Source organism: Myotis brandtii, unplaced genomic scaffold (genome assembly GCF_000412655.1).
Source record: "Myotis brandtii unplaced genomic scaffold, ASM41265v1 scaffold854, whole genome shotgun sequence".
Taxonomy (NCBI): Eukaryota; Metazoa; Chordata; class Mammalia; order Chiroptera; family Vespertilionidae; genus Myotis; species Myotis brandtii.
The window spans coordinates 420,612-434,078 of NW_005371468.1; the positions used below are offsets into that span (position 1 = coordinate 420,612).

Sequence of the window (13,467 nt, forward strand, 5' to 3'; positions counted from 1 at the left end):
TGACCTGTAGGCATGTAGCTGTATTCACACAAAGTTTCTTGAAGCACTCGTTCCCAAACTTGGTTGCACAAAGGAATTTATGTACAATTTATGAAACTTCCTGCAAATCCATAATTATTTCAAAGTCAACTTTTAAAAAAATCATTACAAAAAGAAAAATAAACAAAACAATGTAATTAAAGCACTTAGTCCATGGCAGATGCTCAGTAAAAAGAAATCATTGGTGTTTTTTTGTTTTTTAAGTTTTAGACTTTATTATGGCCAATTTAAAACATACAGTGGAGAGCACAGTATATTGAACTTCCAAATACCTATCACCAGGATTTAACAATTACTCACATCAAGCCATATTTTCCTCATCTACTTTTATCTACGTCTTTTTTCTACAGTGCCATTTTACACCCTCAAAATGATAGTAATTTCTTCTCGTCATCTAATGCACATCTCTAACTCACCTGGGAATTTAAAAATTTACTGATAGTATCTGGGCTCTACTCCCAGGGTCTAATTGGTAGAGAGGCGCCTTGGGCATCAGGATTTTTTTAAAGCGTCCCAGGTGACCTTAACGTGCAGCACCAACTGAGAACCGCTGTTTGGGGGGTCCTCCCCCCCACGCGCCTGATTTGTGCTCAGGTGTCGGCTCTCGGAGGACTGGAGACGAGGTTCCCTGAGCGCCGTAGTCCCGCCCCTTCCTAGAGAACCAATAAACTCAAGCCTCTCCCTTGACAACGCCAGGGACTTGACCTCCAGGCTGCCGGCGCTCTGCACTCCGCCCAAGCCTCTATGGTATTTGGGTGTCCTCTCTAGCACTTGCAAGCCGCCTTCGCCTTCAGCCGGAGCCGGTTTCCTAGCGCCGCCTCGTTGGTACTTCATTCCGAGAGCGAGTCCGGATCCGAAAGGGGGCGGGACTTCCGCCCGGAAGTGGCCCACGTGTTTCCACCTTTGCCCACCTGGGTTCTTGGTAAGTTTCTAGTGTTTGCCCGAAGTTGGGGACACCGGAGGCTTTGTGACCGGCTCCAGGCTGTGTTGAGTGACGTCTGACCTAAGGGTGACACTGGTGATGTCGCCGCCACTTCAGAGGTGCAGCCCCTGCGCCGGGGCCCGGGCACGTTTTTCCGCGTAGGATCCAATTCCTAGGGCCGCGGAGTGTCAGGCCTGCGGTTTAGATAGTTCCTTTCCGGTCTCTCGGTCTCCTTGGGGAGAGGTGACCTAGAAGCCCTGAGCGTCAGGCACGGGGACTCGATGTCCAGCCCCGCTAGTGACGTGCTGTGTGACCTTGGGCTAGGCAGTGTTCCCCTCCCGGGCCTCAGTTTCCACATCTGTGAAATGGGATGGTTGAACTCAGGTCAGTGGCCCCTGCCGGTCTGATGCCCTATGATGACTCTGCACCTTTAACTCCTGGGATGGGAAAGTGAACGGGAGAGGTGCGTGCTGACGGTGATGTCTTTTCCCAGGACTAGAAGGTAGGAAGGAGATCACCGTGCAGGGCTGAGATGGATCCGCTCAGGGCCCAGCAGCTGGCGGCGGAGCTGGAGGTAGAAATGATGGCTGATATGTACAACAGGTAAGAGCCGACTCTGTCTTAGGGAAGGATCCTAGGTTGCTCTTGCTGAGTGTAGAGGTGGATGACTTATGAAAAATGCTTTGCTCAATTTAGGGGGGCACCCACCTCCACCCCCCATGGTTAAAGGCCAATGCAGACTCAGTATAGTATAGGGTCACTAGAAGGAGTTGGGCATTTAGACTGGGATGGATTGGCGATGAAGGAGCTGAGCAGGAGAGAAGGTCCAGTTCAGTCTCTGGTTAGGTTCCAAGAACAGTTGAAAGTATTTGCCTTTTGAAAAATAGAACATATCCCACTTACTTAACATTGCTTAAACTCTTACTCTACCTCAGGCAGTTGCTAAACATTTTACATGCATTATCTTTTTTAATCTTCAAAATAATCCACTGGGTGGCCCTGGCCAGGTAGCTCAGTTGGTTAAGTGGGCCGTCCTGATACTCGAAGGTTGCAGGTGGGTTTGATATCCGGTCAGGGCACATGCAAGAATCAACCAATGAATGCATAAATAGGTGGAATAATAAATTGATGTTTCTCTATATACATGTCTCCCTTCCTCTCTAAAATCAATAAATAAAGAAACAAAAAATAATCCACTGGGTTAATTTTACTGTGAGAACAAGGAAGCTTCTAGAGCAGCCGTGGGCAAACTACGGCCCGCGTTTTACTGTGAGAACAGGGAAGCTTCTAGAGTTTAAATAACTTTCTCAGGGTCCACAGCTGGTCAGTAGCAATGTTAGGTCCAGTACTTTGGCAAATTTGGGAACAATTCATAGCTCTATTAATTACCACTAGTATGGGCTTGGACAGATTACTTGGACTACTTGACCAGTGGTTTCCCCGTCTATCAAATGGAGGCAATACTACTACCTACCTCATAGAGACATTATAAATATTAAATGTTGCCCTGGCTAGTGTGGCTCAGTTGCTTGGGCATCATCCCGTGCACTGAAAAGTTGCCAATTCGATTCCTGGTCAGGGTACGTGCCCAGCTTGTGGGCTCCATCCGCAGCAGGGGACTTTCAGGAGTCAGGCAGCTGACTGATGTTTCGCTCTCCCTTCCCCTCCAAAAATTAATAAAAACAAATCTTTAAAAACTGTATTAAATGTTAAAATGTATGACAAACTCTTAGCATCAAACCAATACATAGTAAGCAGTCAACATATGTCTGCTATTTTTATTAGCTTGAGCTCTCTGGTATCCTCTGCTTATTGGTTGGTTTGTGTTGGAGGATATATGTTAGAACAATTTTTAAATGTAGGCTGTGAAGTCAGACTACCTGGGTTAATATCTCAGCTGTATGTGGTCCTGAGGTTCTCCGTACCTTATTTTCTTCATCTGTAAAATGGGGATATTTATCCTGTGTAACTATAGAGTTACCATAAAAGTCATGTCAAGCACTTAGCATGATGCCTGGAACATAGCCAGTACTCAACTAATGGTTTCTATTTAATTAGTTATAAACGTGGGCTCAGGTAAGGTTCCTATTCTCAAGGACCTTCCAAAATAGTTGAGGTGTAAACTGAGGATTTATACTGCCTGCCTCAGAGGTGAATCAGTTAAGCACGTCAGGAATGGTTGAGAGTTCCCTGTATGCCACAAGGTGCTGCTGACCTGACCTTGCCCTCCCTTCCCCCCAGAATGACAAGTGCCTGCCACCGAAAGTGCGTGCCTCCCCACTACAAGGAAGCAGAACTGTCCAAGGGCGAGTCTGTATGCCTGGACCGGTGTGTCTCCAAGTACCTGGACATCCATGAGCGGATGGGCAAAAAGCTGACAGAGTTGTCTATGCAGGATGAAGAGCTGATGAAGAGGATGCAGCAGAGCTCTGGGCCTGCATGAGGCCCCACAGGATCCACCCCGAGGTGCACCCTGTCCCTTCCCACTTGTCTAATTAAAGTGCCCCTGTGGGGTGTCATCTGTGAAGACTGTCAGGCCTAGGCTGTCTCTAGAGAGTCTCCGGGAGCCTGAAGCCTGGCTCTCTCCCAGTTGAAGAATGGGTATTTGTCACACTGGAATGTGACTGTGCGTGTGTGTGTGTATGTGTGTGTGTGTATTAAAAGATTTTGTTGACACTACCTACTGTGTGCAAATAAATGCTCTTAGCATCAAGATGCCTGGCACATCAGAGTAAAGGCAGCAGACCGACACAACCTCTACCAGCAGAGGGAGTCTCACAGTGTTTACAAGTATAGGCTGGTCTAATGACAGGTTTGCACTCCAGGTGAGCCACTTGATGTGTGACCCTGAACATGTCATTTCACTGCATTAGCTTCCTCATTGTAAAATGGGGATAATCATAGGGCTGTTGTAAAGATAAAATGAGTTAATATGTGTGAAGTATTTAGAATAATGACTGGGGCATTGGAAGTAATAAATTTTAGCCATATATATGGCTATGTATATATATTGTATATTTAAATATACACATTTAGATAACATGCTATATACTGTTAAATGTGTATAAATATATTTAATGTTTATATTATAGATGATATAACTTGTAAAGGATACATTTATATTTATATTAAATATATATAAAGTAATGAGTAATTAATTATAAAATAAGTAATTATTGATAGTATAAATATATTTTAATAACAAAATTAAGTGGAGGCAGGCATTTTCACAAATTATCTAGAAAAATACTTAGAGGAGCCAGTGAAAAATAGTTGTGTTTAAGAAGGAAGCAGTCAGTCTTTTGGTTCTACACAGCGATATCGAGCATGTGAGGGAACCCAACTTGGTGTGTGATGGGAGTGATCCAGGCAGGGGACTGAGTGATCACTGCCCTTCAGCGTCCACCTGAATCAGGGACTGCGCTCCTCACTCTTCAGATACTATCCACCCAGTCTGATCCGCCCAGCTGGGCCCAAGAGTCCTCTGAGGAGCTGGAGGCGCAGAGGAGCGGTGCTTGCTGGAGTCTCGAGTAGAGCAGTAACATGGAGGCCGGGGCTGGCTGCTGCGTCTGCTGTCTCACAGGAGAGGCTGCCACCACATCTAATTCCTTCCCGAGGGGTGCCCTTGGAGAGTTGTGCAGCTTTCAGAATGTGTGGGACACTCACTCTACGTGAGTTTTCGGTTGGCACCAGTGCCACTGTGATAGTACCTTCACAGTGGGCCTTCCCTGTAGATCAGTGATTCCCAAAGTGGGCGCTACCGCCCCCCGGTGGGCGCTGCAGCGATCCAGGGGGGCGGTGATGGCCACAGGTGCATTTGGGGGCGATGAGTAACTGCTATTAAAATTTAAAAAAAATTAATTTCCAGGGGCTGAGTAATATTTTTTCTGGAAAGGGGGCGGTAGGCCAAATAAGTTTGGGAACCACTGCTGTAGATGGAAGTGTCTGGGAGGTCACTGGGCATGAGTGAAGGAAACAATAGAAGCAGTGAGTTTCAGGCTTAAAGGTGCAGGTTCAAGACAGACAGCCTGAGGTGACATTTCCTAGCAGCGGGATGTGGGCGAGGCATTTAACTGCCCGTGCCTGTTTCCTCATCCACAAAATGGCAATGAAAGTATAACTCATTGAGTGGTTGTAAAAATTGTGTTAGTAACTAAAGCATTTAGCCTCAATGTTAGCTCTTTTTTTTTTTTTTAATTGCTAAGTTTTGTGTGAGGGGACACTGGATAGACCCCTGGAAAACTTCAAAACCATTGTTCATCTGTGCTAGTGGTGGGCAGAGAGCTAAGGCTCCTTTCTAAGTGCTGAAGTGCAAGATTGGGTCAACAGGTGGCGCTGTCAGCTCACGGGATGGGCACTGCTGTGAACAATTCTACAATTATGCATTATTTGCCTATTCTATGCAGGCGTTGTGCTAGGAAGAGTGGAGAGTGAAGAAAATTGATATTGCACCTGCCTTCAGGTTTACTAAGGAATGCCACAAATTCTCTGAGCGCATAGCTGGGACATCTAGAAGAGCACTTGCTTTGAAGCGATAGTAGTTGTGGGGAGAACACTTGCTTTGAAGTGGCAGAAAGTATGGAGGTTTCAGGAAGCAAAGCTTGGGTGTGCCTGGAGTGCCGAGTGTGCAGGGAGCTGTGGTGAGAGATGAGACCTGAAGGCTGGGCAGACGCAGGTCCAGAAGAGCCTGGTGAGCTGTTAGAGTTTGGATTTTCTCCTATTAAGGGGATCAGCAAACTGTTGAAGGAAACTAACTCTGCCTGGGAACATGACAGATCTCTCATCTTAGAGGCTCCCTCTAGCCGCCAGGGTGGATAGTGGTAGATGATGGTTTAATGGATTAAGGCAGTGGTTCTCAACCTTCTGGCCCTTTAAATACAGTTCCTCATGTTGTGACCCAACCATAAAATTATTTTCGTTGCTACTTCATAACTGTAATGTTGCTACTGTTATGAATCGTAATGTAAATGTCTGATATGCAGGATGGTCTTAGGCGACCCCTGTTAAAGGGTCGTTTGACCGCCAAAGGGATCGTGACCCACAGGTTGAGAACCGCTGGATTAAGGGGAGTGGGGCCAGGGAGCCAGGGAGGAAAGAAGGGGGGGCGGTGGGAGTAAGAACAGCTATTGAGTTGCTATAGTGTGCTAATAAGTATGTTTATTACAGTTAATCCTTATAAATAACTGTGAAGCGGGTACCACTATTCTCATTTTATAGATGAAGAAGCCAGGGCTCTGGAAAGTTAATAACTTGCTGAAAGTCACACAGCAAGCGAGTAGCAGAGCCAGGATTTCAATTTATTCAGACAGCAGCACCTACTTCTTTTTTTTTTTTTTTAATATTTTTTATTGTTTTTTTACAGAGAAAAAGGGAGAGGGACAGAGAGTCAGAACATCGATGAGAGAGAAACATTGATTAGCTGCCTCCTGCACACCTGCCCCACTGGGGATGTACCTGCAACCAAGGTACATGCCCTTGACCGGAATTGAACCTGGGACCCTTCAGTCCGCAGGCTGACGCTCCATCCACTGAACCAAACCGGTTAGGGCGAGCAGCACCTACTTCTAACCAGTCCTCTGGGATTGGGGGTGCTTCCCAATGAGACAGCAATTTCACATTTCATTCAACAATATTTATTGTTGGCCCATAACATACAAAGAAGTACATGAAGTGCCCAAAGTGAGCTAGTTAGGCCCCTGTCCTCCGTGAGAGAGTGCAGGGGGTGAGGGGTGGGTGGGTGCAGGAGATGGAACAGACATGCAAAGGATATTAGAATGGCTTAGGCCCTTTGAGCCATAGAGAAGAGGCAAAAACATCCATAGATGTGTTCTTGCTAGATTATCACAGCTTTAAAAATCAGGAAATGTCTCACAAAAACCTGGACTCTGGTTTCTTTTGAAAACGTAGAAGATCTGATAAGTCAGCCCACATTGCTGCTTGGTAGCTGTGTCTGGAGGACGGGCAGAGGTGGGCAGAGGCTCGGCTGTCCACCAACCCTCCCTCCGCTCTCTTCTTCCTTGTCATCGTCTGCCTGACCTGAAGGCATTTGGTCTGCGCCTTCTGCTCTGCGTGCTCAGATGAGCTGGATGCTATATGAGGAAATGTGTTGTAGGCAGTCTCTAAGATGGCTCTCAATATCCTGCCTGCTGCTATTTCATCCCCCTGGGGGTGCCCGAGACCTAGAGACTTGCTTCTAATAACACAGCAAAGGTGATAGGATGCCACTTCTCAGGTTAAGACGATTGTAATGGCCATCTTGTGTGTTCTCTCCCTCCCTCTCCCTCCCTCCCTCTCTCTGCAGCCTTGTGAGCAACCCTGAAGCAGAGGACCCATTGAAGCTGTACCCCAATGCCCGACCTAGAGAAACTAAGATAATATATGTTAAGCGATTACATTTTGGGGTAATTTTCTATGCAGCAGTAACTATCCAATCCATGTACAGTTCTCACAGCTGTTACAATTGTCTGAGACTATGGTCATTCCACACCTATACCGAGGATGGGCCAGGCACTATTCCAGGCATTTGGGACACATCAGTCAACACAACATAAAAATCCTTGTCCTCTAGGAACTCCTATTCTGATAGGGGTGGTTCACATAGAAGTCTGCTGGAAGTGCTGTTTTGAAGGAAAGACAAACTCCCTCAGCTTTGCGGAGAAGTTCTTAACTTCCTTTGGGTCTTAGACACTTGAAACCCCAACAAAAGCCATGGACTTTTTTTTTTTAGAAAAATGTACATGCACATGGAATTTTGCATCAATTTTAGGGATTTTCGTAAGAATTCTTGTGGCCTGCCCTGAGAGGAGTCTTGTGATGAGCATTGTTTTAGGTGCTGGGGCAAAGAGAAACAAGCAAAATAGAAGGTCTATGGAGGGAAGACATAGTAAAATCAGTGGCGTGTACAGTGTGCTACGAGCTACAAGAGATGTCCGGCAAGTTGTAAGGCTACATAAAGGAATTGCCCCCATATCTGGGGGCTCAGAGAAGACTGTCCCCCTGAAAGTCACTGAGGCTATGCTTTCAGTGATCTTAGAGAGAGAGAGGAGGCTACATAAAGGAATGTGCCCCCATATCTGGGGGCTCAGAGAAGGCTGTCCCCCTGAAAGTTACTGAGGCTATGCTTTCAGTGATCTTAGAGAGAGAGAGAGAGAGAGAGCGCGCGCGAGAGAGAGAGGGGAAAGGAGAGGGGGAGAGAGAAACGTTGATGTGGAGAGAAACATTGATCGGCTGCCATACATGCCCCAACTGGGAATCAAACCTGCAACCCTTGGTGCAGGGAATGTTGCTCCAACCAACTGAGCTATACAGGCCAGGGCATGAGTGAGATTTGAAGGGTGGGTAGGAATTTGTCAATTAGGGGGCACAGTGGATGGTGGGATCTGTTACTTGTGGGAGGATAGCGGTAAGGCAGGTAGGTACAGGTCCCTGCCCCCTGGGTATACAGTTTATCATGGAAACAGACATCTGATGATGAGTTTCATCAAAGGGAAATTGGGATGTTACATAGGTCACACAGCAAAGGGATATATTGTTAGAGTCAGGCCAGGAGCTTTCCCTAAGGAAGTCACCAATAAGTCAAAATCAGATTGATTAGATAGGCCAGGGCACGGGAATGTTCCATGCCCAGGAGGAACTTCAGGTGGGAGAGAACATGGGGTATTAATGGGCAAGAAGGGGTCACTAAGGCAAAAGCATAGAGAGGAGGGAGGCCAGAGGGAGGCTGGGGCAGTAGGTGAACCGGGACATACTGGTAAGCGTTGTTGGGCGTTTGTACATTTCCTCAACCATCATGGGAAGCTTTCAAGGGGAGTGGCCTCAACGCTGGGTTTCCAGTAGATCATTCTGACTAGATGGTGGGATTATGAGCACTCTTTCAAAGTGTAAAATTCAGTAGAGTTTAGTATATTCACAAAGTTGTACAACCATCACCACCATCCAATTGCACAACATTCTCATTGCCCTTAGAAGAAACCCCACACCTATTAGCAATCACTTCCCATTTTCCCAGTTCCTGCCAACCACTAATCTATTTCTGGCTCAATATACCTGCCTATTCTGGGCATTTCATGTGGTACAATCATACAATATATGGTTTTTTTGTGTCTGGCTTTTTTCACCAAGCATAATGTTTTCAAGGTTCGTCTTTCTTGTAATAAGTATCAGTACCTCACTCATTTTTATGGCCAGCTGATATTGTGTATTAGCATGCACACATTTTTTATCCATCAGTTGATGTATGATTGGGTTGTTTGCACTTTTAGGCTATTATGAATTACACGGCTATGAGGATTTGGGTCTAAGTTTTTGTGTTGATGTACGTTCACCATTCTCTGATATATACCTAGGAGTGGAATTGCTGGGTCAGAACAGTAGCTCTATGTTTAACTATCTGAGGAACTACCAAACTTTTCCAAAGCAGTGTGGCTATTCTATTTACATTCCGCATGCAAAGATATATAATAACTATTTGTTAGGCTGAATAGATAATTTCTTACATAGTAAACTGGCTACTACTTGAGATAATGTAAGAAATATATGTGTGGTCATTCAGGTGACCAAATATATTCCTCATATATTTTGGTCTTCATCCACAGTTTCTGGCTCACAGCTCCCCGAACCACTGGAATGTCCTAAGTGTTCAGAATGACACAGGTGTCTCCTGTTATGTGAATGCGGTGAATTTCAGAAGCACCAAAGTATGGGGCTGGTTGCCAGGAGAACCAATCAAGTGATTAGAGGGTTGGCATTTTCAGTCCCACCCTCCTTCCTTCTCTGGCCTCTGACTCCAGGGGAGCCAGTTGGTCAGAAGCACAGAGGGCCTGGAGGTTGAATCAATGGTCCATGCCCAGTGATTTAATCATTTCTATGTAATGAGGCCTCCATAACAACCCAAGAAGATGGGGTTCAGGAGCTTCTGGGTGGTGAAGAGGTGAAGACTTGGGGAAAGAAGTGGGTCTGGAAAGGGCAGGCCCTTTCTCGTGTATCTTACTCTATGCATCTCTTCCATCTGGCTGTTCCTGAGTTGTAATCCTTTTACAATAAACTAGTGATCTAGTAAGTAACACACTTCTCTAAATTCTGAGAACCATTCCAGCAAATTAATTGAACCCAAGGAGGGGGATGTGGGAACCTCTGATTCCTAGCCAGTCAGGCAGAAGCACAGGCAACAGCATGGACTTGCGATTGGCATTCTGAGTTGCAGGGGGTCGTTGGAACCGCCAATCTGTAGCCAGTTGGTCAGAAGCACAGAGAGCCGGGCTTAGGCTGGCTTCTGAAGTGTGTGTGTTTGGACTGCGGGCAGTCTTGTAAGACTAAACCATTAACTTGTGGAACCTGATGTTATCTCTGGGTAGATAATGTCAGAATTGAGTTGAATTATTGGACACTCTGCTGGCTTCTGAGAATTGTTTGTTGGTGTGGGGACCCCCTCCAACAGTAGAATTAGGTTCAGGAACCCAATTTACTATTATTTTTGGCACTTAATAGGCTTGAAGAGTGGGTCTCTGGAAGCAAGTGCCTTGAGCCAAGTTGCTGGACTAGTCAGCTGCAGAGCCAGGATCAGGACCCTGCCTGGTCACTCCTGAGCCAGCCCTCCTGTCCACTCATCTGTGAAGCAGCTTTGAGCCAGAGCCACAGGAGATCCAATGTGATAACACTGCTCTACTGGAAGTATGGGGAGTGCCAGGGGATCAGAGTCTCCCTCCTTCCCAATGTATCCTCCTCCATTCATTTAACACACAAACCTGACCGTATTATCCCCTTCCTTAAAAACAAAGACAAAAGAAAACATAGCCCTAGCTGGCTTGGCTCAGTGGGTAGAGCTTCAGCCTGTGGACTGAAGGGTCCCAGGTTTGATTCCAGCCAAGGGCACATACCTGGGTTGCAGGCTCGATCCCCAGTAGGGGGCGTGCAGGAGGCAGCCGATCAATGATTTTCTCTCATCATTGATGTTTCTATCTCTCTCTCCTTCCTTCCTCTCTGAAATCAATAAAGAAATATATTTAAAAAAAAGAAAGAAAAGAAAACAGAATCCAAGATTTGCCGGTCACCTATCTCACAACATTGGAAGTCCTTGGCCTGGCAGATGTCATTCTAAACTGACCTCAGCCTGCCTTTTCAGCTCCGTTTCCCACCACTCCGTTTTATTTATTCAACCAATGTTTACCATGGGCTCGTGATGTGCAAGGTCCCCTGATAGGTTTACAAACCACCTACAATGGGGTTCCATAATCCAAGATTTGCCGGTTACCTATCTCACAACATTGGAAGTCCTTGGCCTGGCAGATGTCATTCTAAACTGACCTCAGCCTGCCTTTTCAGCTCCGTTTCCCACCACTCTGTTTTATTTATTCAACCAATGTTTACCATGGGCTCGTGATGTGCAAGGTCCCCTGATAGGTTTACAAACCACCTACAATGGGGTTCCTGCCCTCAAGAGATTTATCCAAGAGATATCTCACCGGGAGGGAGGCAGGCAAGTGAACTGATGGTTCTAGCTCAGTGTGAGGGCTTCAGTAGAGATTAGAATAGTATTGAGGGGGAGTATGTGGGAACGGGCCCCTAAGCCAGTCTAAGAGATCAAACAGATTCCAGAAAGAGGTGAGTTGTAAAAGATGAGAACCTTAGAAATTAAGAAAGGACTCTGTCATCCCCACAAGGAACAGGTGCAAAGGCATGGAGTGTGAAACCAGATGGCTTCACACTTCATTCTGCAGGTGTTTACCTAGTGCTTCTTAGATGCCAAGTGCTGTTATAGATGCTGGAGATACAGCAGTGAACACAACAGACCAGGCCCTTGCCCTCAGGGAGCTGCCAGGGGGAAACATTGAAATGTGGGTTGGGGAAGGCCAACCATTGGCCCTGCCTTGGGGCAGGGGGTGGGGAGGGTGGTGGTGGTCCAAAGACCCTTGGAGCATGGGGAGTGTCCACAATAACCCTGAAATTTGAATGGAAATGTGTGTGTGTGCTCAGGTTCACACATACATTTTCCCAGGGAGTGGACACATAGTATTTTATTGTGTTCTCAAAGGGATCCATGACTGTCTTGGGTTAGAGCCCTTATTCTAGGGCCTCCTGTGCTAAGCGAAGGAGCTTGACCTTGATCTGGAAGTTCTGGGAGCAGTAGTGAATTTTAAGAAGTGAAAACATGAGAGCCTGACCCTGCGCTCTTGTCAGAGAGAACTGGTGCCTTTTCTGCTGTGAGGCCTTTGCTCTTGCGGTTCTCCCGACCTGGAGGAGTGAGAAGGACCACGTAAAAGCCAGACCGGTCTGAGTTTGCATCCTGCCTGCACCCACGGTGTCCCACCTGCCAGCCGCCAGTCTCCATCTGTGAGAAGTTGTGAGGTGTAAAATTAGAACATGATCTTTTAAGGACTTAATGACAATTTTTGTTTGGGAAGTGCCCAGGGTATAGTAGCCACTCAGCAAATCTTAGTTCCTCTCTTGGCTTGGTGGCTCAGCTGTTCAGAGATGCCCTCTTGTCTGACTTCTCGGAACTTCCTGGACAGTTGCTCACATGCCCACAGAACTTTGTGACTACCACCAATATTACTTTCAACACACTGTGTAACTATCGATTTGCCTTTGCCATTTCATCAATCCACACCCCAGCCCAAGTAGTGACACCTTCCCTTTGACAGATGAGGAAACAGGCCCAGAAAGTTGAGAAATTTACTAGTGATCAATCAGTTAATAAGTATCTGGAAGCATCCCATCATCAGGCCTTCTGAAAAAAATTATAGTGACAGCAATGAAAATTTATTATGCCTACTAGGTACCAAGCACTGTGCGGAGTGAGCTTTCTACCATACGGGTAACCCCCAATTCCACCTGCCATTTCCCCAAAGATAGGCAGGTACTACTATGTCATAATTCAAACTTACAGAGAAGGAAACTGAGGCTCAGAGAGGTAAAGCAAGTTGCCCAAGGTAACCCAGGCCAATTTCCAAACGCAGACCTCCATCTAACTCCAAAGGAACCTGTGTCATTCTGTCTCTTGAAAAACATTACTCCCAACTGCACAGTTAAAAACCCCACCCAAGCGGGCCCTGAGTCGCGATCTGTCGGCTGCAGCCAAATCTCTGGTTGTTTTGATCAAGGATAGAGAGGGCGCTGCCGGATCGGTCTGGGGGGTGGGGGTGGGAGTGACAAGGAAGAGGGGAGGAGGTGACGGTGGAAATTTTAGGTGCTGGGGTGTGTGCAGGGGACCAGAGCACGAGTCACGTGTGCGTGAAATTCGACCTAGGAGGAGGGGAAGGGAAGGGAGCCCCCGCCCCTACCTCAGGGTGCAGCCCCGAAGGGGTATAAATACAAGTATCAACACCATAGGTCCACTTCTTCCCCACCTCGCTTCGCCGACCCGTGTCGTCCAGGGGGTTCCCAGCTCCTTGACTTGTTCCGAGAGGGCCGGGGAGACGATCACACCGAGCAGTCGGGCTGAACCTCCGAGACCGCGGGGACCCGGTGCGCAGGGAAGTGCCGAGCGCCCGTGCAGCTCTGGGCTGGGC

The 13,467-nt window shown here is 46.9% G+C and overlaps 1 protein-coding gene across 4 annotated transcripts; it reads left to right on the forward strand.

Moving 5' to 3' along the window:
- The first annotated feature begins 853 nt into the window (after window positions 1-853).
- On the forward strand, window positions 854-8,000 carry TIMM10 (translocase of inner mitochondrial membrane 10 homolog (yeast)). Of its 4 annotated transcripts, XM_014532187.1 has the most exons (4): window positions 854-961; window positions 1,455-1,564; window positions 3,203-3,427; window positions 7,263-8,000. In XM_014532187.1, the coding sequence occupies exons 2-3, from the start codon at window positions 1,494-1,496 to the stop codon at window positions 3,402-3,404; spliced, it is 273 nt and encodes a 90-aa protein (XP_014387673.1). In that variant the 5' UTR covers window positions 854-961; window positions 1,455-1,493; the 3' UTR covers window positions 3,405-3,427; window positions 7,263-8,000. The 4 variants fall into 4 exon arrangements, with proteins under 4 accessions (XP_014387673.1, XP_014387672.1, XP_014387674.1 ...); XM_014532186.1 differs by lacking the exon at window positions 7,263-8,000 and having other exon boundaries at window positions 3,203-3,674; XM_014532188.1 differs by lacking the exons at window positions 854-961; window positions 7,263-8,000 and adding an exon at window positions 969-1,080 and having other exon boundaries at window positions 3,203-3,674.
- The last annotated feature ends 5,467 nt before the right edge of the window (window positions 8,001-13,467 follow it).